Source organism: Struthio camelus, chromosome 8, assembly GCF_040807025.1.
Source record: "Struthio camelus isolate bStrCam1 chromosome 8, bStrCam1.hap1, whole genome shotgun sequence".
NCBI classification, from domain to species: domain Eukaryota; kingdom Metazoa; phylum Chordata; class Aves; order Struthioniformes; family Struthionidae; genus Struthio; species Struthio camelus.
In genome coordinates, this window is record NC_090949.1 from 24,559,937 (window position 1) to 24,583,002 (window position 23,066).

Genomic DNA, 23,066 nt, shown 5'->3' on the forward strand with positions numbered 1-23,066 from the left:
CTAGCAAACGGGATCATAAAGAGAAATGAGTTTTTCGGTATGACAAGTGTTTGCAGTTTTGGTATAACACATGCATATGCTGTAGGAGGTAAAGTTGACACCACTGTCTAATGTTTGCGGGGTGTGGTGGCAGGCTAACCATTACGTCTAGTCTAGATATTTTCCTCAAAATTTAGAATTTCTTATAGAAAAAACTGACAAATCCAGAAATCTATGAAATTTTTACCTTTGAAAGTTTCCTTTCTGATCAACTTTGGAGCTCACTATAACCCAGAGCTTCAGAACAAGAAATGCTAGGCAGCCATTTATCAAGTACATCTCTTGATAACACTTAATAGCGTTTGTCCAACAGTCAGAGCCCTGTCTCCAACTGTGGTTTATCACAAGTACTTCAGATCGAGAAAATGGAAGGAAAAAAATCCACAGACTGTATCTAACATACATGATATGTATCAGATGGAGGAAAAAAAAAAAAATCTGATTACCCTTACGGGCAGTTAGCTGAAATCCTGAAGCATAAGATTTTGTTAAAAACATTTTAATGACAAGCTGCAAGTGTCACGAACCTATTAAGGACAATAAAAGCTTTTTCTTTTTCACCCTAAGTCCATGAAAGAAGAAGAAGAAAAGTATGGAGAGATAAATTTAAAGGCCAGAAAGACTGCAGTGACCTACCTGTCCCACATCCATCCTTTTCTCAAAGAGGAATAAAAAATTCCTCAAAAGAGGGTTTAAAAAAATCCTCTTTGTTTAAAACACCAAAACAACCCCAACAGTGTTTCAGAGGCAACTTACTTCAGAACATAACTTACTTCACTTAAACAACCAGTCACTGGATCTAGTTATGACCTTGTCAGCAATGTCCAAGAGTCCCCACCACCACATACCTTTTCCATGTCTAAGTAGCTACTCGGAATGAGCAAGTCACCTCTCCATGTTCTCTTCAGTAAGGAGCTGGGCATATTCAACTTAAACCACATTTCATTAACTTGTTTTTCCAAAACACTGATCATTTTTGTGGCTTGTTTTGAACTGTCTAGTATTTCCACATCTTCTGAAATATGAAGAGAACTGGACACCGTATTCTAACAGCAGCCTTACCAAGCCCACACAAAAGCAAGATCATATCTCTACTTCTATGCTGATACTGTCCTTTTTACATAGGTACAGATTAGTAACGGTCTTTTTTCTACAGCACTGTACTGAGCACTTATGTTGAGACTTTGATCCATGATTCTTCTAAAGCATTCCAAGTCAGTGTTTCTTTTCTTTAGATCTCTCATCTAGATGTACAATCCATAGTTGCCTGTGTTTTGCTAGATGTACTTTGTTAGATAGTGACCATTTAAACTACTCTTACTAACTCTGCCTTTTCATTATTCAATGCTTTTAATGCCCTTAACGATTATTTTATCAACTTCAAGCTCTACCAATTATTTTATCATCAACTACATAGTTGACAAAATTATAGCGTTTAACCAAAAATCATCCCTAGGATACTCTTCTACAGACTTTTCCCTTGCCTGTGGAAAGCAGCATCAATAAACGTTCACATGTCAGTGAGCTTATTTTTACCCACATAAAGTATGCTGTATCAATTCCAAATAACGCAGAAGTCTGAAACCTACCGTCTGAGAAGAACTAGCTACCATAAAACCATACTGACTGGCACTAATTACACCTTTTACCACTTACTCTATGCTAACAGAACTACAAATTAGCAACTCTGTTATTTCACTGGCATCACACTTGATCTGCAGTTCCTTGTTCAGCCTTTTATTGGCAGTTCTCCAATCATTTGAAACATCTTCCATTTTCCAAGATTAACGAATAGTAACCGATGGGTCACAGTGCTGTCTTTATTGAGCTTCTTTAAGAAGTTCTGGGTAAAAGTTATTCAAGGCTGTTGATTTTGATTTAGTAGATGCTGCCTCTTTTGCCACAAATTATACACAGTGCTATCAGTGTCAAAGATATATACATACTCCGGTCTCATTTCAAATACAGAGCAGAGGCACCTTCATTTCTGTCTAGCTATCACTGGTATTTTGTAGTAGAATATTATTCTCAGCAGTGTCAAGAACGCTGTATTATTATTTCGTTTGGCCACTGAGATATCATAACTTTGACTTGCTTGTTCTTGTGGCTATTTTTCTCCAAAGACACAAACAAAGTCAGAAAAGTGGCCAACATTATTTTTACTGTTGTGCTTCCTATAAGAGTACTACACAGCTTTGAACAGAGGCGAAACAAAAAGAGCATTACATCTTAGCAGGTACACTTTTGGAGAAAGAAGTCTGTTGAGAGCACCTTTCAGTTTCAACTATACTACTGAACAAGAAAAGTAGCGGGGGAGAGGAGAACAACAACCTACACAAGAACCTCCGGGATTCTCCCAAACATACCTTTCTGTCTCTCCCCACAAAGGTCTGGATCTCAAACATCCTATTTCAAATATTCATACACTGCATTGAGTAGTCATATCCTACAGGAAAGGATTTTTCAAATAAATTGTGAGTAAATAGATTGTTTTACATAAAGGGAAAACACTGAACAAAAATATCCTCTGCATTAAAATCTCACAAGTGCCACAGCATTTCTGAGACAGTATTCTTTCCGCTTCTGTTCTCAAACAACATTCTAAAAGAGTGAAGTATTCTCTAATACACTACTTGCTGTTCAAACTATGAATACAAGATGACCAAAAAAGCCCTGAATCTCAAACAGTCAAGCACTAACTGAAATGCTTCATTATTTGCTTTCCCTACTCATCTGGACTAGCACAGATAATAAAGTAACTGACAATCTCTAGTCAAGAGACCACAGAATGATTTCTGCAAAGAACGTTTGAAAGAAATTCAGTTCCTCAGAACATTCTTGGGAAACAAGCATCATATTATCACATCTAAAAAACATCAATGTAAAACACTTCCAGGGTAACTGGAAGCAAAATAATGACTAAATACATTGAACATCGCACCGAGTCCTTACAATACAATTCCCTTAATTTTGCCTGAAGACAAAAACTATAGATAAACTTCTAATTTAATAATGGATGTACGCTGCAACTTTAGTAGGGGTCTATGGTCTTTGACATCAAAACACAACATCCAAACTCTCTTCTGTTTTATGAGTTACATTAACAGGTGTATACAAATATGTCAGAAAGCCAGTTCTGACCGAAATTTAACTCCCACCTTACTCAGAGCTTTATTTAGTGGTTGAAGGATACCAGGAGGGTTAACAGATGAGAAGTACCGCCACCTGGTGCCATTCAAGCTGAAGCCTAACGATCAAGGGTACAGACCAAAAACTAATCCCAGAACAGGTACTGCCTTTTAAGTCTATGATGGTTATTTGAAATCAGATGTTTGATCTTGAATTATGAAAGAACTTAACAGTATCAGTCTTTAAGGACACCTTAAAACCAATTCTTTAAGTAATCAAATCATCTTTATTTAATCAGCACCTAAAGCTTTTAATCAGCATTCTAAGCAGCAACTACTGTTTCTGTATTTACTATTAAAACAGCCTGGTTTTAGTTACTCATAACTTGAACAAATTTCAGCCATCAGAGTGAGATTTTCCATAACTGATATCTGCTTCAGGCTAAGTCTTTCTGGTTTGGCTTTGTTTTCTTGTTAAATTTTTTGAAACTATGGTAGGGGGAAAAAAATACACACATACACAACCTTAAGTTCAAAAGACAAATGAAACTTCTTTTGAAATGCTCTAGCACCCCCATGCTATAAAAAGAGGTCATATATTCTTACTGCACAGGTATTTAAATATCTGAGCCAACATGAACTCTAGAAATTTGAGGAGTATTCTGAAAATTGTTGAAGTATATTGAAAATTCACAAGGAAAAAAGTTTCCTCTCAGCTCATTCTTATCATTGGCTAATTGTTATCTAACAATGTAAAGAGTATCCTTTGCATTGGATCTCACTGCTCACTGAATATTCAGTGACTTCCCACCACAAGGGACATTATTACAAGCCATAGGAATGTAAAGTAGGAGTACTCACCAATATCATTAGCTAGGGAAGCAGGATCAGAGGCCCCAAGGGTGGCCTCAAACTCCTCCTGAAGACGATAAGCTCTTTGAAGCAAGGATTCAAGCTTATGAATGAATTCAGCACTAATGATATCCTACAGGAAGAAATAAATTAGAAGAGAAGATTTTCTATTTGTTTACAGTCTATAAGGCTTCTTTTTAAAAATCAAAGAATATTAAGCCTTCAAAGAGTTCACTGCACTCCACTAATTTCCCCACCAACAGTATGAGGACATTGTCTAATGGATAATTCAACATCCAAATTTTACAATCTTTCTACATACACTAAATAAAGTGTGTGTGAGTGTGTGTAATAACATTAAAATTTAAGTTTAAAAATATTTTAAAATTATCCATGATGTTTACTGCACTAGAAATAATGAAGACCATGGTGGTGTAAGTTTATTTTAAATTATTTTAGCATTTAGTTCATGAGAATAAAGGAATACAAAATGAAGTTCAATCACTTTACTTCATGTGTATTTATAAATTGATTATCTTTCTCAGGACCAGTATCCGCACTAAGGAGACTCTCTAGGAGGATTTTTACATAGCACTACAAGAAAGGGACAACCCAAGGGATCTGGCTCAGAGAAATTGTTAAAGAAATGCTTGGTGGCTTGATAATACCATCCAGAAGTAAAACTGATGTAGCAGCAAATGCCAAAAAAAAAAAAAAAAGGTAAGGCTTATCAAAAAAAATTAAATAGAATGTCCTTTAAATCTTTTTGATCCTTTAAATACAGCAGGCATGGAAAGCCTGAATTTGCACTCGGTTTCATTAACCGCATTAGAAGCTGAAAATACCTAGGTAACAAAGTCCAATGAACTGTCAAGCAGCAGCAGTATATTACAGCTTGAATATACTTACTTCTACACTTTCTTCTGCAATTGCATCTCCTGCTCCTAGCTTGATGGAACTACAACTTGCTTCATCTTCTGCTTGCCTGTTACGGAAAGTTAGTGCCTGCTCCCATCGACGCAGTGCTTCCTCGAAAAGCTCCATACCTAGGGGAGATCCATTCCATCAAATACACAGCCTCCACATGTCTTCACATTTTAGAGTCACAGGAAACTATGTGGATAACAAGAATGATTATAGCAGAGATGTACATTTTTTAAACAATAATTCCCAGTCAAAAATAAATTGGTTTTTAATAAGGTAAGAAAGTTCATAATATGATTAAAGTAACAGAATTTAGTGGGGTTTTCCCCCTTTTTTAAAATTAATTCTTTTAATCAATTCTATAGCCTAATACTAAAATACAGGAATCAAAAACTGTTTTTCAGAAACTCCAGATGAAGTAGGATTTTAGTTATTGTACGGAAACGTTCTCATAACACGTGCCTACAGAAGATATTTTGCCAAAAACGACTGTCCTCACAGTACAGGAGACAGAATAGGCTTGCATGACATTGTAACACCACAAAAATATTGTGCAAGTGTCACTTCGCTATGAAAACAATCAATTATTTTCCCTAATTGCTGCTAGATTCTGAATTTTCTTATTATAACCTACCCATCAAATATAAATTCTCAGGTGTAGTCACCGGAATATTGACAAGCTTAATATCATCTTCATCTGCTTTATCCCAGGAATTGGAATTGGCACAAGCACAACTGTGACAAGAGGTGGCACTTTGGACCTGGAGGGTGGGGGGGGGGAGAGGAAAAAAAAAAAAAAAAAAAAGTATTGTCATACTGAGTATTCTTAAAAATATTTTCCTGCCAGAGTACATTACAGTCCAGGTTATATACATAGTCTGACTTTTTGAAGTACTTTAGGAAAAAGTACCGTTATTTTCAGATCAAGCATAATATGAATTGTTTTCTTTAGCAAACCACAGTCTAGCATTAATAACAACGTTATGCAAGTCAGTATTGCCCTCCTTCTAGAATAAGGAAATAATCATTGATTTGTAATATTGTTTTTCAAGTTAAATTGGACTACAGATTATTACAAAAATATAGGAAAAAAGGTATCTCAAAAATAAAACTTGTCCTCTAGGCTGACATAAACAGGATCTGTTACAAGATCTGCACGAGCCTTTCCTAAAAGGAGGGAAGCAGATACAGACAGATAACGTATAAAGATACACAGGCTGCTATAAAACGGCTAAAGACATATGACCAGCTTCATTCTCTCAACCTGACAGAAAAGACTTCAGCTTATAGGTGAGAAGCTACCGTGTAAACATAATCATGAATGCCTAGATCAACCTACTTCCTAAGGCACAACATTAGAAAAGCTATGCTGCCTGTGACTTCTTGTCCTGTAAATAGTAGCAGTGGAGCAGAAGGAATTTGCACCCATTTCAGTACTCTCACTAGAGGATCAATGGCCCTTACCTCTTTTCTTCTCTCTCATCTCTGGAAGTCTGTTGAGCTATTCTTTTGACTGCACTCGTGCAAAGAAGTCATACAACTCCAGAAGTTTCTGAGCAACTCCAAGTTATATTGTTCCCAGCTCCAAGCCTAGGAGCAGCTGATCTGGCTGAAGGAGATTTCACTGCCCCTCCCCACTCTTCACTTTGGTTTTGCTGCCACACCCTTGCGCTAATTCTGGTGTTCAGAAATTCAGTTCAACTCACTAACCTGGCAGAGATTTATCCTAGGTAATTTTTCTGCCAAGTCAGTGAGTTGACTCACTGAGAGGTCTAAAATGTACCGGAGCAGTATACGGGTCAGGGGTGCATAGTCAAGAACAGAATACAGGGGGAATCTCTTGCTTTCAGCAGAGCCGAATTGTACAGGTTTGGCTCATTCTATCTCATGGAACTGCACTCCTGTGAAGTCGTAAGAGACAAGACAGGAAGGCTCAGAGGGAGTAAACACAGAAGTTCAAGTGAAGTCTCATTTACTTTATAGTTGCTTAAAATCACCAACGAAGAAACTATTTATACTACGCCTTCTTCATTTACGAGCCATTTTCTGTGCAGTCAGCATCCCTAGCCTTCTGAGGTTCTGCAGCTCGTTCAGGAAAGTTGTTTCAGCTCGGTAAAACCATTAGGCACATATCCAGTGCAGGTTAACAGACATCAAAGAGCCTTAAAACACCCTTACTTACCGAGGCCAGACTCTGAACTGAACCGGAGTATTTACTGAAAAGTCCTCCATTTGCATAGATACAAGACTGAGATCCTTTTTCTTTAGCAGAGCTCAGAGAAAGAGTCAAGTTTTGCCGGCTACTGGAACAACTAGAACCTAACAGATACACTCATTTTAAAGGTTCTGCAAACTGAAAGCATTGTATTTTGTGTTACCAAGAATTATCAAGAATTATGTCTAAACTTTTCAATAAAATCCAGTTTAGAAGTAAACAACAATTACTTTATTTACACTTCGACATTAGAACTATGAGTTCGAATAGACAGAATATCTACAACAAGAAATATGCATTTAAGCATAATTATTTACCCATCCTATAAAAACATCAATCCTCTTTCCTCAGTATATAGATACCTCCAGAAGAGCTGTAAACCCAATAGTTTTGGGGTTTGATTAAAAAAAGAATTAGTCCAAATAACGATTAAAACCTTAACTTTGAGAAGAACACCAGCTAACTTATAAAAATACTGTAATTTTGTTCTTAATTTTGTTTCCATTATAACAATTTAAATGTATGCAGCATTAGAAGGAAAATAGTTTGTACCACTACTACGTACTGTTATGCAACACCCATTCACCCGCCCCATCTCTTTTCTTCCCCTCCAAGAAGCAAACAACAACAGACTTTGGGGTTCCTTCATGTACCTTTTTCTGATGTAGCTGCTTTGGTACATTCTAATACTATATGACCTGGTTCCCACGGTGATGCTTTCCTGTTTTTCTTTCCACGTCTTCTTTTAAAATGATGGGCGAGAAAAATAACAGATACTGCACTTACTGCTGTTACTGCAAACAGCTTCTTTAACCCAGGGGAAAGCTTTATCTGAAAACATAGAAACGTTGAGTTCATTGTAAATTTAGGCTCTTAAGTCTCACCTTGCCTCTTACCCTTGCTGTGGTGTGTTCAACCCAACCTAGGCTACACATTGTTTGAAGAAGGTAAGAGATGCTGCTCTCACACAACCTGAGAAATCACCAACCCTGAACAAGGACAAACTCTAATTGCTTCTTAAATGTTGTGACAGCCAGTAGGTGAGACAAAGCTCTCTCACAGTTTACAGTGGGGTTGGTGAGGGACAGAACGAGCGGCTGCTCTGAGAATCACACTGCAGCACCAACAACTATAACATATATTCCAAATACAAAAATAAGTATAGTTCTATGGGGAACTAAGTAAACAATTTTCAGACATACTTTTTTCCTTTCTTTTTAATGCCATGACAATGCAGGGCCTCAATTAGTTCTCTAACGGGAAAAAAAAATACTAAGAAAAAAAATACTAAGCTCACACTTCACAACTAGACTATTTTCTTGTACTGTAAAAAGTGAAGGGAGGATCCAAAGACAATCATTTGCATTCTGTTTCAACTTGGGAAGAACACGTTTAAACGTATTTTTCTAAATAAAATAAGTGTTTTATTTTTGTATTTCAGGTCTGAACACAGATTAATCATAGACTTACAAATGTTTAAATTTGGCAAATAAGAGAAAGAACCACAGATACAAGAAAACGGAACTCAAAACGTTAACAAAGCTTAGATAGTTCAAAGTAACAAGACATACATGGAATTAAAAAATAAAAGAACTGCTTAGCTGGAGAATATAGTCCACATCTACAAAATCTTTGTGAAATACATGTGGCTGGAGAAACGCGCTGCTGGGAGGAAAAACAGATCTGCCATCCTTGGGGCTATCTACCACATTTCCCAGTGCAAGAAGGAACACGGCTAGAGTGTGCCACTGCACTCTGGCAGTTTCTGGTTGCTGTGCAATTGGTTAATACTATCTATAGACTCACGCAATTTAAAGAGGCACTGAAAGCTTTGCTCTGCATTGAATTGGCTAACAAGTTAAAACTCTTGAATTTAGAGCCCTACCCTTAGCTGTACAAAGCCTCTTGACTGAGTCTGAAGATCTAGCACTGTACTCTGAAAGGAAAAGAAAATCCCTGAAATATAGCAAAAATGTGCTAAAAAAGAAAAAAAAAGACAAAAAAGAATAACACAAAATAACTTAAGTTGAAACTTCAGATCTATCATTAATTCTGGGAGTTTCAAGGTTAAAAAACCCTGTTAACTAGATATTTTTATACTTACATTAATTTATCTGTGTCTTTGAGTGTGGTTATAAATTAACAGAGAAATGAAAACCTCTTAAGAAAGAAAAAGTAATATTAGGGTTGCATGTAATATTTAACAGGTACATGACAATGTGGCAATATAAAAAAGAAATAAGTGATTTTGCCATGAGAATTTTAAATTATTCCAAAAAAGGAAAAACATTAAAACAGTCATATGCAGCTAAGACAAGGAGAATATCTCATTTGAATTTTTTTATGTAGTAAAATAGAGAAAAGCATTTACAAGAAAATATGGAAAATGACATAGCTTCTGCTTATACATCTAATTCAATAAAAATAAAATACAGTTTTGTTAAAGGTGTGGGTTTTAAATGCAAAGTTTCACTAAATCCTGCTAATATCTAGTGTTTAAAATTATCATTGACTTTCCTAACCATAAATAAAATTTTTCTTTTAGTCATCCTTGTCAGTGATTCTGCATGTACAGATTAGAAAAAAAAAAACTCTGGACCATCCAGGAACCCTCTTTATCCTGCTGCATATTGTGGCATTAGAATACAGCTCACTCTTCAGACACATTTACAACACAATTACAGTTCCTCCTCCCTATCTTTGACATGAAGCTGCTCTAGGGACCACTCTTATGTCTTACAATTCCCTGCAGGCAGGGAGTGTCAGCTTTACCATCCTTCCAGCTTTTACCAGCCTGAAAACTAAGATCATAACGTATTCTTCTCTCAGATATATAACGAAAACTAGCCTATAATAGCAGCAAAATAAGTCAAAATAAATCACTCCAGGGCTATCTATAAAAGCAAATATTATGATTATTAAAGCTTTAACATTTTGTTTGAAGAAGATCTTCAGATTCTTGGTTTAAATTCCTTTTTTTTTTTTTTTTTTTTTTTTTTTTAAGAATCACTACCTTGTTTTAGTCACACAGCACTTAATTAACGAAACATAAGTGACTCAATAACTAGAACACTTTCTTTTTTGGACTTGCACTAACGAATTATCATTCAGGTTAATTTTATACGTGGTACCGGCAATCTAGAAAAATATTTCAGACCACACCCATAACATTATTCAAGATTTAATGACAGACATGTTTAGTATTTAAGTATCTGGCATGTGCTACAAAAAACGCTACTGGAGGATTGTGATATTTGATCAGAATCATTCTTTTGCAATTATTATCCAGCAACTAAGACATATAGCATTGCAGAGAAAGTAGACTCTGCAGTGTGATGTATGGTAATGCCCTAAGGGTTTATCAGTAGAAAGAGACAAAAAGCACTTTTATTTTAGTTTAGTGTTTCAAATAATTTAAAAATCATGATATTCCTTACAAGTTTAATTCATATTAAGCACAGGACAGTGAATATAATATTGCAATTAAACTTCTAAAACTACACGGCAAATTAAAACATTCAGATAATGTATATATTACCTGGATAAGAGAATAATACCAAGAAAGGGGAAGATGAAATACTCGTAAAGCAGCTGTCTTCAAAGAAAAGCGTGTCTCAGTAACGGCTTCTTCTGACATGGCTCCTTCTCTCCCATAACCTCAGTAAGTGGAACTATCTTGAAAACGTTAGTCACAGATGGTCTCTGGCATACTCTGTCAGATGAAGTATACGCATTAAACTAAGTAATACAGGCCTAGGAGAGCTTTCTTCTGAAAGCTTGAAGCTCTTACATAATAAATACCTAACTTGTTTGATTTACGTTTATCTGCGCAGAGGTAAGATCAGTGCTCTTAGCAGCTCTTAAGACCGTAAATCTGCTGGCTCAGCTTAGGCCAACACCACTCTAACTGTTCTGTGCAAAAGCCCATCCACTTGTAAACGGGGAGGCGTAGAGGACTCTGTCTCCTTTAATAGCTGACATCCTACTTACGTTCTGAATTTCACATAGAAACAACTCTATTTCTACAGTGAAGATCAGCATTTTTTGGAAGAAACATATACGTCAGCTAAAAGACTTAGGAAACTTAAAGCATTTGAGAGTAGCCAGAAAGTTTTCCTCTCACCCGAGATTTCAACTGTTTGCAGGTATGCGATGAGAAATGAACGCTACAGCCTGGCAAGCCTGACGTAGCCTCCCCCTTTTAAAAGGGAAGTCACCCTCAGCCCCCAACAAGGTAAAGCCCCTGCAGCACGGCAGCCGCCAGCACCACCTCGCCGCGGGCTCCCAGCCGACGGGAAGGCACGGGGGGAGCCGCACAGCGAGGCAGCGCTCGCCGCTAGCGCCGGCCCCTTCCCCCGGCCCCGGCGGCACCTGCCCCGGACACGCTCCGCCGCGGGCAGCGCAGCGCAAGGCAGCGCCGCTCAACCGCGCCGGGGGCGGCGGCGGCCGGGGCCCCGCCGGCCTGGCGAGGGGCGGCGGCCGCCGCCCGCGGGCTGCGCGCAGCCGACCCCCCGCGGCGGGCCGGGCCGGCCCCGCGCGCCCCCTCGGCGCCCCTCCCCGGAGCCCCGGCGAAGACAGGCGCTCGCTCGCCTCTCCCCGGCGGAGCCTCCGCGGCGGGGCCGGGGCCGGGCAGCGCAGCACAGCGCAGCAGCACAGCGCAGCGGCCCTGCCGCAGCCCCCCGCGCCGTTACCTGCCGGCCGCTGGAGCAGACGCCACCAGCAGCGGCCACCACCCCGCGGCGGCGGCTCCCCGCCCGCACCGGCTGCTGCTAGGAGACGGCGGGGATCTGCTTCCGGGCCAGGCGGATCAGCCGGAGGCGACGGGAGGCAGCGCCCCCTAACGGCGTGGGGGGGGTTACCTGCCCCGCTAGGAGCCCGCGTCGGCCATCTTTGCGCAGGGCACCCCTTCTCCTGAGTCGACCAGGCAAAACAAGGCGAGAGCCTGGCGCCGCCATCTTTGTGCGGGGCAGGGCTCACGTGAGCGGCGGAGACGCTCCGCGCGGCCATTTTTGTGCGGGGCGCGCCTTGCGTGCGATGTTGCCGCAGCTGCGGCTGGCGGGCGCCTGTGCGAGGAGCCGGAGCCGCCACCGCTGTGGCCTGGCCTAGCCGCGCGCGCGCACACCTTCCCCGTTGTGGCGGTGTCATCCTGGGCGGGGGAGCCCTGTCCGTCCGGCCGCCCGCCTGCCCGCTGCCGCTGTCCGCGGAGACCAGGGCCGCGGGGCCGGGCGCGGCCCGGCTCAGCTGCGGGCGCGGCGCGTCCTTCGGCCGCTCCGGTAAGGCGGGAGCCCCGGCGGTGGCGGGCGCGGCCTCCCGGGTGGGGGGGGGGGGAGGAGCGGGCGGTGTCTTTTCCCGGTTTCAAAGTCCAGCGCGGCTCGGCGCGGCCGCCGGGCGTGTGGGCGCGGCGATGGCCGCCGCCGGCCCGGCTGGGGGCCGCCGCCCGGGGGGCACCGAGCCGCGCTGCGCCTTCCCCGCGGGCCGCGGCGGCGCTCGGAAACCGCCGTTGGCGGCTCGGCCGCCGCCGGTGCCTCCCGCGGGGCCCGGCGGGTGGGGAGCGGCTGGCGGGCACGGAAGCAGCTCCGGGCGCGTTTTGGCCGCCGGGCCCAAGCCGGGCGGCGGCGGTGTGGTAGACACGATGCGGTTTAGGTAAATTCCTTCTTTCCGTAAATTCATTCCCGTTTCATCCCGTAATTCATTGTCTGTAGGCGAAGATCGCTGTGTACGAGGGAAGGAATGGGCCAGATGTTTTTAAAAAAACAATGGTGTAATAGCTGGTGGAAAGTCACTGTACAGCTCTCCTGTGCTCTGGCAGGGCCTGAGCTGGGAAAATCCTCTCAGAACCGAAATGGGCAGCGAAGGCCTTCAGCTTTCAGGTTGAAAACTGGGGAAGAAAGAAACGAACAAAGAGGAAGCTTGTATGTGCCTTAGAAGGCAATACAAAATAAAAAAAAAAAGTTTGATCCTATATGATAACATACCCTTAAATTAAGTGGTTTTTTAGTGTTCTTTCTGCTTTGGAAAAAATACTCAATGAAAGGGGAAAAAAAAAAAAACCAAAATGAGTTCATACAGTTGTCTCTTGCTTGGGTGAGTACTTCTTGATGCCTGAAAACAAGGGCCATGTACTTTCATCACCTTATTCAGCAGGCTCTTGTCACTTCCTGGGGGGAAAAAAAACAATTTTTATCCTAAGTGTAGCAAGTAGATTTTCCTCCAGGGTTAGTCCTGGTGTTGTCACTCTTTCAGGAAAAGACAATGCTCATGTTTAGAGCTGATGCCTAAAAAAGGTGGAAATAGGGAGAGATGGGAAATCAAAAACATATGTTGGTTAGGAGAAAATAAAGGAGCTGTGTATGTGAAATGTAATTGTATTTCTTGGTTTAAAAAGCATGTTTTCAAGTTTGGGAATAATACATATGAACGTTATTCACATACATTGTTATCATGAAATAAATTCTGTGATAAATATCACAATGTTTGTGATTATCAAATTATTAAAGAAGCCAGTAAAATTCTTAAAGAGCAACACAGTTCTTTAGTAAATAATTGGAAAAATGTACGCCTCTTAAATCTGAATATTTAAGTGTAAGGCTTTATCTTCTGTGGCATGTGTAGTTTGGATTGAATGCTGTTGATTTTTTTGAAATGTGAAGAGTATCTATATAGTAAGTAATTACTGAAACTTCTAGAGCTCTTTACTGTTCTAAGTAATTAAATGTTCAGTTATAAAATTGCATTTCTGTGTATCCCTTTTCTTTTGTTGTTGAAAAAGAAAGTAAATGTTAAACGTGGTTCTTCCAGTGCATCAATAAAATAACTGTTAGGATGAATGAAAACCCTGAACTTACAGCTTGCTTTGAGTAGGGCAGGTCTTTGTACTTTTGCAGATTCAAGACCCCGTTAGATATGCTGCTATGATTGTTCAAAGCTGCACGGTCAAAAAGTTAAAGGCTGTCATGAATACCTGAATGTCATTACTGCTTCTGGCAACTGCTGTCTTCAGAATAATCCTTTTATTCTTAAACTCTCCCCTACATATTCCTTAACTAAATTCTATGTTTCTGTTTATCAGGATTAAATTTATCTTAATATTTGTCTAAGATTATATAATATTATATCTTAGTAATAAGATATTAATATCTTTGAAAGTAATAAGTATTAATATCTTAGAAATATATATTTTTAATTTCAAAGTAGTTTATTTAAACCTTTTCATAGGGCAAGTGTTTACATCCCTTATGAAATCGTCTGATAAAGATCTATGTTTTATAGACATTAGTGGAATAAAAATATATATTTCGTTTTTATTCCAACATCTGTTGAAACGTTAACTGTTAGGCAGGTAGAATTAACTTCCGCTGTAGTTGCAAGAATTTTTGTGAGAAGTTAAAATCTATAATGTTTCATTAGGAAATATTAGTTTTGCTACATGAGCCTATGAAAAGCTTTTGAGGTTGATTAGATTCTCTTAGGTTTGTTTGCTTGTTTTTATAATAGCTTTTCCACGGTAGGCACCACACAAGCCTATGACGCTGTGCAATTCTAATGAATAATAAATAGGTTGCTAGTCCAGGTGCTTTAGAATATGGTTTGCATTCCTCTGGCTCCCATGAGCAGATTTGATTTCCCAAAATGAATGAAAAGTATATTTTAAAAAAACAGTGTTTAAGGTAAGTATTACAGGCTCAGTTTTATAGTGCAGCTCACTTGTACATGGTACAGCAAAAAAATTGTTGTAGTGCAATACAGTGTGATGCAGTGAGATATCCTTTTGGTGGAAACAGTCCATTCCTAGCTCGCTCTACTTCCAAGTTCTTTCCCAAATGTATGGGAAGCATTTGAAGAGAAGCTTAGTGCATGGATAGAGCGATGAACAGGGCGTGTGAAAACTTGAGTTCACTCCCCAATCCAGTTTTATATCCCTCCTTCACCTCTGGGTGAAACAAACACTGTTTTTTATATGCCATGTGTGTAAGGGCTGTGGTTTTTAGCTTGTGATTTTAAGGTTTCTGTGAGATTGTCGAATACTCGTGAAGGGTCTGAAAAGTAGCAGAAAGAGGCCCGTTATCACTAAACATGTGATCACTGTCTAAGGATTTCTTTCTCGATAGCAATTTCTGTAGGGTTCCACAACCGGAGGAAGGCTGATGTTACTGATATAGATCCTTTCCAGAGCCCTTCCCTGTCTTTCTAATATATATTAACTTTTGGCTCAGGAAACCCCTGTGCTGAAAATAGGAGCTCTGGGAAAGGATTCAGGGAAACTACGGTGTTCTTGTCATTCTTTTGTGAATGTTTTCTTTTGATCAATGGTGGAGGCAAGATACTGCGCTAAACTGGGACCTTTGATCTGACCTAGTAAGGTCGTTCAGATGAAGCATCATCTAGGTACTTCCCCAGTACAAATCATCGCATCAGTGGAGGCAAGAAGTTGAGATACACTTACGTTCTGAGGGTGGAGCATAAAATGGGATATAAGAGAAACTACAAAGTAGAATTCTATGAATTACACTGTAAGGGTGAAGAAGCAGCTTTCCGATGAGGTCAGTGCAATGCAGAAGCTTGTGAAAAAGTAGATGTGCTAAGGACATACATAGTTAAAACATTGGTAAGGGAAGATGAGCAATCATAAGATAGAACGAACTGGAGGTGCTGAAACGGAGGAAGGGCAGTAAGTGAGGGAGAAGCTGCCCTGGGATTGCCAGTACTTGAAGAGATGGAGAGTGATCTGTGGTTTTGAATTTCATTTTACAATGTAGTAGACTTTAACGTAAAGTTTTGTAAAGCTACCTACTAGCTAGGTATTTAAGCTGTTAAGGTTGTAGCTACCAAGATAACTCACTGTAGTGCTACAGGATGGAAGGGGAGATGGGTCTTTCTTTTACCTTCTGTTTAAAAAAAAAAAAAAAAAAAAAAAACTCACTTCAACTGTACCCGTATAATAATAGCTTCTTTGTGTGTTAACTGAAGTCCTACAAGGGATACCCTCCATGTGGGCAGGAATAGGGACTACGTCCATAGGGGAAAAGGGTGTTAACATACTCCAATCTTTCTGGTAATTATTTTGAGAACAGAGTTTCAGTGTGCACCAAGAAGCAATCTGGAATGAGCAGAGCTCCTGGTTTTGGGTTGTTCAGGACTGCAGATTGTATTTGCGCTGTTTCAGATGTGAAAAGTAGCTGATTAACAAGAAATCTTGTAGTGCGAGGTAAAGTTTCTGCTTCCTTCCTTGCTTTATATTGCTTGGAGTAATGCGTTGAGAAATCTTATTGCATAAAATAAGTTCAGTTTTTAGGTCTGACTAATCTGTTATACCCTTCCTTCTAAAGCACTGTTCTTAAATTGGCATTAATTTACACTGAGGTTTTTAAGGTACTTAGGGCTTTACTTGGAAATTGCTAATCTATTTTTAATGCTTTGATAGACCTTGCAAAATGTCCAGGATGATACCTACATTCTTGTTTCAGTTTCTGTTCTAAATGGGAACTTTAAATTCTAACAACAGAAAGTTGAGGATGATTCATCACTCGAGGTATTTCATTTGCTAAAAGGATTTGTTATATATCTTTCATATAAATATACTGAAGAGCTTTGCTCTAAATATAATTTTGATTGCATTAATGCTTAAAAGTATTACATAGTAGCAGAAAAACATGGCTAACAGTGTTTATGCCGTCAGTGAGGAGAAACTGAAATGACCTTTGATTCCAAAGGGTCTTTTTTCAAGGCAATGGAAATAAAGACCAAGTCCAAGATGATAAACCGGAAGATGACTGGGAAGTGTGTTTGGTGACTACCAGGAGAGTTTATTGAGTGTTTTTTAAGCCTAGGCTACTTAATTTTGATAGAGAAGTTGGATGGATGTAAGGTGAGAGAAATAGTGTGATTATATTTTTTTAGAGAGGTTATGGAGAGAGAAGAGAGACCAACATGAATATTTTCTCTGATCTGCTTATTTGCAGGGAGTGATTGGTAGGTGTAGCTGAAGAAACAGGGACCTAAAGCTGCCAAAGGAAATAGGAGGAGCGAAAAGAGATTTTGATACCGTGCTGAAAGCTGCAAACAGATGAAGTAGGGGAGAAAAGGGTATGTGCATCATTGAATCAGTTTGGAAGTTCAGTTGCATGTGTTAACGAAGGAAAGTTCGATTGGATACATAAGTTTTCTTTGTCCAGTTATTAACACGAGCTTTAGAAATATTGAAGCATCAATAGTAATTGTTTAGGTGGGAAAACTGGAGGGAAGTTCTTGGATGGTTCTTATCTGCACAGTTCAAATAGAGTATTTCTATAAAAAGAATGTTTGAGTTTGATTTTTTTTTTCTTTAGGTATTGTAAAACATCACAGCTATCTGTGTAACCATCATAATAACAGTGACAAATCATATTTGGTATACCTTATTTATAATACCAATTGTATTTGGTATACCTTATTTATAATTTTCTATGTTTGCCTCAGAGACCTTGAAAGGACAGAGAGAACTCGATCAAGGGAGAAGCTTGCTGAGCGTTCTGTGCTACCTGTGAGTTACAAGTTTCAATTTCGTTTGATACATAATAGACCTGAATCTAGAATGTGTCTTTGTAAATGAAATAAACCAAGATAAAGTTTCCTTTTCCCTTGACAAGTAAGTTGTGCTCTTGCATTTTAACTTTGACAGCTTCAACACAGTTTAACAGTGTTACGTAAGATCTCTTTTCCACAACCTGTAGTCAAAGCCAGGATCTGTTCTGGGTAAACTTGAAAACTCTTTTTTTTTTTTTTTTTTTTTTTTGTCTTTTGCCATGATGGCAGCCAGAAAGTTAAATAGTTCATCCAAACTGGCTCTGTACCACACAAGATCTTGTTGGTTTATGCCCTAAAAGTCAGAAAATGCAGGGTTGCGTTTTAGGAAACAGCTGTGTTTAATTTGGGTTACTGGGTTCTTTTAATATAGTTATTTATATTTGCTTACTTTTAAAAGGCATGTTCTTTTAAAGATTAGGTATATGTTGCGTATTAGATATCTAATATTGCTGCCTAGATTTTCTCACTTTTAATTCTGTTAAAAAGTGGTTTCCTGGTCTTGAAAATCCCGGCTACAGGATCTAGGAAAACACAGCTTCTGAAATGTCATCGCTCAGCAGTGATTGCCCACACTTGGAGTCAGTTGGTGAGATAACAAAAGAGGAACTGATACAGAAATCTCATGTGAGTTATAGCATTGCTTCCTTCCTATCAGTTAATGCTGTGACTAATTTTAGCTATATACCTTGTTGTGTGTTACTATGCCTAAAATGCAGTTAACTGCTAAATGTGGGTAAAACATTTTATTCCATCTTCAGTACTGGAATAGGAAGGTTTAAAGTGGGGGGAAAATTACGGACCTGATAAAAACTGAAAAACTATTTTTCAATATGTAACATTTAAGAGGGCTTTCCCAGCAATTTTTAATCTTGTTTTCCCAAGTGGGTGATGCTTTAATGGAAATATTGCTTATAGGAGATAGTAAAAACCCAAGTAGATCTATTTCATTTTCCATCAAACAATGCCATTGTGGCAGTTATTTATTTGGAATGTGAATGTAATATACTCTAGCTGATGTGACTTCAAGTAGAAAATGTAAGAAAAGCATTTAGGCATAAATTTTTGTTGGCACTCGGTTCACTTCTTGATTGAAGAACCGCAGTTTGAGAACTTGTCCTTATCTGAACTTTTGTTTTCTAATATTAATGAAGAGAACAAACAAAAGATCCTGCAGCCTATTTTAGTAGCTGGGAGGTGATGGAGAAAGTCAAACTTTTTCTGTCCATGGTGCTAAGTGTCTTAACTGAAAGTGTAGGTTATCTTGGCTTGCCGCTCTGTATAGCGTTCATCTAGCGTTTGTCTAGTGTTGCATCTTTTTTTGTAGATCTTTGCAGATAGCATTGACTAAAATAGGAAAGTGCAGTTATTACAAGTTCTATCACTTTGATTTCTCTTCATGTTAAATTGATGCCCAAGACCAGTTTTGGGGATCTTGATGTTAATATGATATGAAATATATTTATGCTTTTTTTAGAAGAGCACTTTTGGTTTAAGATGAAAACTCTGTAGTAAGATGTCAAAAACTAAACTCTACTCTTTTGCTAGAAAAATATGCTCGTCTTAAGATTAAGTGAAACAACTTGAGTTGGTAGCAACCCATTCTTTGAACTGTTCTGAAAATTACTCAGTTGATTCCTAGGTTGTTTTTTTCCTCGTTTTGTCTTTGAGTTATGCTTCATTGGTGAAAGTAAATGAAATAATACTTTGCTTATGTGTTAAACTTAACAGGGCACTTGTCAGGACTGTAAAGTTAGAGGACCCAACCTGTGGGCATGCTTAGAGGTAAGTTGGTCTGTTGTTCCATAGTAGATTGTACTTCTCTAGTAAGCTTTATCTGAAAATTGGTAGTGCTTTTGAATAAACAACTGTAATGAAATTCTTTCAATAATAACTTAAAAAATTAAGGCAAAATTTCTTGTGCAATTTTCTATTTCTAAAATGATTTGCCTCCTAATATCAGATACAGTATTTTTATATTACAAGAAAAGCGTGTTTAAAATGAGATTTTGGATAAGAAGCTAGCATATTAAAGTTCTTCCTTGAGTTAAGATATTTTTAAGTTCTTAAGTTTGTTTTTTTTGTCCTTGGCCAGTAGATCTGAAGATAACTAAATGCATCACTCCTGAATGAACCGGCTACTTTTGAGGTTCTCTTACAATTAGTAGTAATAACATCTGCTGGCAGTAAATGTTGACTTTGAGTGTAAAAATACATACTGCTACTTTTTTGTCCTTAATCAAAACAAAGAAACACCTTACTTTGAAACATGAATAAACATTCTTCAAACTTTTCTTATTTGGGTACAGTCTTTACCCTGTGTGTAGTTCCTTCCTAACTATACTACTGCTTTACTCTTCGTGCCGTCTACAAAAACCCACAATTTTGTGTTTAAAAAAAAAAAAAAGAGGGGGGAGGAGGAGGAAAGGGGAGCTTTGAAAATATTACTTCTGATAGATCTGTGATGCCAACAGGAACGTGTGTACCTCGATCAGTTTTTAAAAAGTCTTATGAGTTCCTCAGGCATACAACAGTTTCCAGAGTTTGAGATTTTGCTCTGTAGGTGTGGCTATGTTTCTTGACAGCGCTTGTCTAAGTCCTGCCAGAGGGTGTCTAGGCTGCCAACCTGTAGATGTATGAGTATTTTTAAAAATTTACTTCAAGCTCTTCCCTCAAGTGAATTGTTGTAACAGTAAAGAGATTGGATTACTTTTCCTCTTCTATCAATAAAAGATTAAAAAAAAAAAGGGAAGGGGGAATAAACCATATTAAATATCTTGTTAGTAGACAGCTTAAAGTTTGATTAGGTTTAAAAGCCTTTTCTGGAATAGGAAGATAAGTGGGAAGAAGTATTGAGGAGTGCATGAACCTAGCAGGTGGGGAAAAAGCTATGAAACTTAGAGCTTTTTTTGCACCTTTTTTTTCTTTTTTTCTTTTTTTTTTTTTTCCACTTAGGGCTCTTGAACTATTATTGAAAAACTTAATTTCATACCAGCATTCCCATAGGACAGTTTTATAATTGCAGTAAGTCACTTAAGTGTCACACTGTGTTATATCTCCTCTTGGATGAATTGGCATCTTGCCTTCACCTTTGTGTAGAAAAGCAACCAGCACATGGTGAGATCCCAGCATGACAAATACTTGTAACTTAACAATCGTATGTGATATTTTAATACAGAAAATTTACTGTATGTGTCCAGCTGCAATTTGACTATATAAATTAATGTGCTAAAAGTTACACAAATAACATGCTGTACCCTCTTCTGTGAGTGCCTTTAAGGATTAATGAAAATAGTGTGATGTGTAAGATTGGCAGCTGCAAGATTTCATGGTCAACTCAGCCAAATACGTTTTGCAATTAGAACAATTTAAATCGACAGTTACTTTGCATGTTGTAATTAAAATATAGTAAGTACTTAACCCTGAAGTGTTGGATACCATTATTTAAAGATAGAAATAAATGAATTGTAAAGTCATACTTTGGTCAGTGGGCAGTGTGGGTGTCAGCATACAGGCATTTTTGTATAAATGTGTTATGATTAAAGCCTGTTGCAATTCAGCGTTTTAGATATTGGATTAACTTTGTATTTTCTGTCAAGATCTCTACTAAATCATAGTTTGTTTAAAAAAAATCAAATATATTGACCTTAATCTGAATGAAAATATTGAAATGGTCAAAAAATTGTATTCCAGGAGCATTAAATGTCTAATGCTGTCCACCAGTACAAGGAGTTGAATTAAATCTTGCAGCATTCTTAATTTGCTTTAGATGGTATTTATTTTAACATTTACTGTGTGTGTGTCTCTTGGTTTGTGTAGGACTCTGCAAGTTTGAAACAGAGTGAATTTAAAAGGGCCTGGCATTATGTTCCTACTGTGTAGATTTGTTTGATACCACTCTTTGATTCTATATAATTTTTTTTATATCTTGCTAAACAGGACAGATGTTCGTATGTTGGCTGTGGTGAATCCCATGTAGATCACAGTACCACCCATTCACAGGTATGTGTATTTGCTAGTAACATGGTTGCTTGCAGCAGTGGAGTAAAATTAGAGAAGTTTCTTCGCTCTAGCTAGTGAAGTGAATAACCTGTATTAGCACTAACTGAGTAAGATTTTGTTTAGCTGTTAATGTTTTAAATTTATAGGAGCAAGTTTTTTGAGGCTTGTGAGTTTATAATCTTTGTGCAGATGTGTAATTTATGTAATTCTGACACTATTATATTCCATAACAGAACAAGGTGAAATAAAAAAAAAAAAAAATCAACAGATAGCCGTGAGCTTTTAAGATGTAGGGTTTACGTGTGGACAAAAGACCTCCAAATAGGTAGTGCTTCAGCTTTAGTCCAACTTTTTGGAATCTTGGCTGCCTGATGGATAAGATCAACTTCAGTAAAACAGAGTTGCAGTGAAGTTTTTGAAGGGGCTTCCTTTCTTGCAAAGAGAAGGAAAGTTAGGTTAGGAAGACAGGAAGTATAGACTACCAGAATTAAATGCCTTGTTTCTGCACAGTGCTCCCTGTTTCACTAGCTACCCCTGAAGACAGTATATCTGCTTGTTGAGCATATCCTCTCCTGCTCAGTGCTTATCTTGGATTCAGCTTGATAGGAGCAGTGGAGTGTGTGCACTGTGTTCCCAGCATGGCAAGTTCTGGCAAGGCTGGACAGCTTGAGTGCATCTGTTTGGGTCATAAACTTGCAATTTGTTCTGTGCACAAAACATGTGCAAGTGGAACATGTGCCATAATGAAGCAAATAAGCTGCCATTCTCTCTTTGCGAGTATGCTGGAAATAGGGGGATGCCAGTCTTGACATGTCTTTTCGGAATCACTGACTTGCTGACTGAATGGACTTCTAACCACCAATTTACAGTGGTGGTAAGAACAGTATCATAGAATGGGTGTTGAAAGCTCCACACAGAGCACGTTTCCCTCCTTTTTAGTAAAAATACTAAAAAGACTAGTAAATGATTAAAATGGACAAATGATATACATTGGGTTTCTACAAGGAAAAAATATGCTTTATGACCACGTTTACTTGATTTTTTTTTTTTTTGAAACAGAGCCTTAAAGGGATACATATCCAATATTAGATTAATAAAAATCCAGACTTTTTTACTAGCTATTGGAGCTGAATCACAGGTCTGAAGCCTTTACAATAAATATATGAACGAGCTGCTTGAAGTGCAATTGGGGAACAGATGATCCCTGAATTTATTGACTATAACTTTATACCTCTTGACTTTCTACTGTAGCTTATTTCTGCTTCTTCACGTGCTCTTTCAGCAATGTTATGTACTTGCCATGTAAGAGGCAAGGGATTGGATAGTTCTACTTGCAGTCTGTGACG

At 38.7% G+C, this 23,066-nt stretch overlaps 2 protein-coding genes across 14 annotated transcripts in view; one reads left to right on the forward strand and one right to left on the reverse strand.

Moving 5' to 3' along the window:
- Window positions 1-12,429, reverse strand: part of MIGA1 (mitoguardin 1) — a 47,718-nt gene extending 35,289 nt beyond the window's left edge. The window contains exons 1-7 of one of the 4 annotated variants that reach the window (XM_068952774.1): window positions 12,281-12,429; window positions 10,697-10,870; window positions 7,812-7,989; window positions 7,126-7,262; window positions 5,578-5,704; window positions 4,929-5,065; window positions 4,029-4,152 (exon numbers count right to left, since the gene is read on the reverse strand). In XM_068952774.1, coding sequence (XP_068808875.1) covers window positions 4,029-4,152; window positions 4,929-5,065; window positions 5,578-5,704; window positions 7,126-7,262; window positions 7,812-7,989; window positions 10,697-10,795 — 802 coding nt within the window. In that variant the 5' untranslated portion in view covers window positions 10,796-10,870; window positions 12,281-12,429. Of the gene's footprint in view, window positions 1-4,028; window positions 4,153-4,928; window positions 5,066-5,577; window positions 5,705-7,125; window positions 7,263-7,811; window positions 7,990-10,696; window positions 10,871-11,281; window positions 11,341-11,849; window positions 11,967-12,017; window positions 12,142-12,280 lie in introns of those variants that run through there. The other 3 variants (XM_068952773.1, XM_068952772.1, XM_009670767.2) reach the window with 3 other exon arrangements.
- USP33 (ubiquitin specific peptidase 33) overlaps window positions 12,169-23,066 on the forward strand; it is a 44,487-nt gene continuing 33,589 nt past the window's right edge. For 2 of the 10 annotated variants that reach the window (XM_068952761.1, XM_068952771.1), the window contains exons 1-6: window positions 12,292-12,431; window positions 17,118-17,241; window positions 17,614-17,677; window positions 18,240-18,345; window positions 19,450-19,503; window positions 21,658-21,720. In XM_068952761.1, the coding sequence (XP_068808862.1) occupies window positions 18,265-18,345; window positions 19,450-19,503; window positions 21,658-21,720 (198 nt within the window). In that variant the 5' untranslated portion in view covers window positions 12,292-12,431; window positions 17,118-17,241; window positions 17,614-17,677; window positions 18,240-18,264. Of the gene's footprint in view, window positions 12,432-12,635; window positions 12,802-17,117; window positions 17,242-17,613; window positions 17,678-18,207; window positions 18,346-19,449; window positions 19,504-21,657; window positions 21,721-23,066 lie in introns of those variants that run through there. The other 8 variants (XM_068952764.1, XM_068952769.1, XM_068952767.1 and 5 more) reach the window with 7 other exon arrangements.